We start from the raw sequence: 1,610 nt of genomic DNA, 5'->3' as shown, positions 1-1,610 counted from the left end.
AACCAGTAGACAAATTTTGAAACTCAGGAAACAAGTCTACTAAGGGGTGGGGGTGGGGGGCAACCAACTGCTTTGGTAGAAGCTAGTCTAGACAGATGTACAGATCTCTTGTCTTGTTTCCTTCAAGTAAACCCTGAGTGGGATGTTTGCTGTGCCTTTAGCTAGGGACATGTATAACACTCTCCATTTCACATGAGTCAGTCCTGGTGGTATAAGGGGTGGTGATGATAACACGAGGGAGTAAGAGACTCTGCCAAGTTCCCCGAAAGCCCAAGATGTAGGCAAACACCTGCTCCTCCCATTTCCATTCCATTCATTCTCAAGGTCACGAAGGTATCCTGCTTTTGACCTAAACTATACTTTTGACATATGTGGTCTCACTCTGCCTCAGTTTCCCTATCTATAAAACGAAGAGGTTAGACTCAATGATATCCAAGGTCCTTCTAGCTCTAGATATGGGGCTCTAAGATCTTTTGAAAATAAAGCTGTTACTTGTCCTCCCTACTCTACCTCCTTCCCCACCTGTCCTACCTACCCTGCCTCTACTGCCTGCCTTACCCACCTTGGCTCTCTCGGTCCCCCCCCCTCTGCCACCCCTTCCAGGTAGAGCTACAAGGCTACATTTCCACATCAGCTCAGGGAACATGGTTGAACACACAGAAACGAAGACCTTCTACAGGACCATCTCAGGATCGGCTGACCCCAAGGAGACAAGACGTCCCCCATTCCCGAACTTGCTTCTCCTGGTGGAGAAAGAAGCTAAGATCATACCCAAGAAAGGATCTCTGAGAAGGTTCCTTTTCCCCTGGATCCCTCAGAGCCCAGGACTCCCCACTTCTGGGCAAGACCCAGACTGGCCCGCTGGGAAATCTAGTCCTGCTTGGGTTTGCTGGGCCGTCTCCGGGCCAGTCGATAATCAACAAAAGTCCTGAGACAGGACCATAGGATGAAACGTGCTAGTATGATTAGTACCAACAAAACCATGAGTGGGTCAGAACCCATATTCGAACTCATGGCTTTAATTGGGAAGAAGGAAGCAGAGGAGGAGGAGAAGGAGGGAAAGGAAGCCAGAGATAAGGCTGAGAATTGATGCAGTGAAAGAACAAGGGCCGTGGCCAGACAGCTGTAGACCAGCAAGCTGTGTGACCTCTGGCAAGTCCTTTCCCTTCTCTGGACCTCGATTTCCCCCTCTCTAGGACAAGGGGCTTGGACTGGATGGCCCACAGAGGCCTTTTAAGGCCCGACTTCCTAAGTTTCAGAGACCAGGTTCCCCAAGGTCTGCGTGCCCAGGGCTGTCCTGCCAGCTGCCTGGGTCCTGCTGCATTCCCGTCCGGCCGTGCCACTCACTCACTCTCCAGGGCGGGAGAAGCCTCCAGCTGACAGATTTGGGCCATGGAACGCACTATTTAGTCAAGAGGCCCCATGGACTATTCATTAAGAATTACCAACTCTTTGTACTTGACAATGACAGCATTGTTGGGAGGCTTTGCGGGGTGGGGGGACCCCTCAGTAGATTCGGCTTGCTCCAGGCTCCTCTGGCTGGCTGGCTGGCTGACTGCTCGCTCCTCTCTCTCTCTCTCTCTCTCTCTCTCTCTCTCTCTCTCTCTCTC

At 51.6% G+C, this 1,610-nt stretch overlaps 1 protein-coding gene across 1 annotated transcript; it reads right to left on the bottom strand.

The window, feature by feature from the left end:
- Positions 1-870: 870 nt before the first annotated feature.
- On the bottom strand, positions 871-1,002 carry SMIM38 (small integral membrane protein 38). Its single transcript, XM_044683628.1, has one exon. It carries the CDS (start codon positions 1,000-1,002, stop codon positions 871-873), a length of 132 nt encoding a protein of 43 aa, XP_044539563.1.
- Positions 1,003-1,610: the final 608 nt, after the last annotated feature.

The sequence above is a fragment of the Gracilinanus agilis genome, unplaced genomic scaffold (genome assembly GCF_016433145.1).
Source record: "Gracilinanus agilis isolate LMUSP501 unplaced genomic scaffold, AgileGrace unplaced_scaffold27798, whole genome shotgun sequence".
In the NCBI taxonomy this organism is placed as follows: Eukaryota; Metazoa; Chordata; class Mammalia; order Didelphimorphia; family Didelphidae; genus Gracilinanus; species Gracilinanus agilis.
This window is presented reverse-complemented; position numbering and strand designations above follow the sequence as displayed.

What these genes read in the sequence shown, in the direction of transcription:
- SMIM38 (XM_044683628.1), bottom strand. Translation starts at nt 1,002, where the DNA reads ATGGGTTCTGACCCACTCATGGTTTTGTTGGTACTAATCATACTAGCA.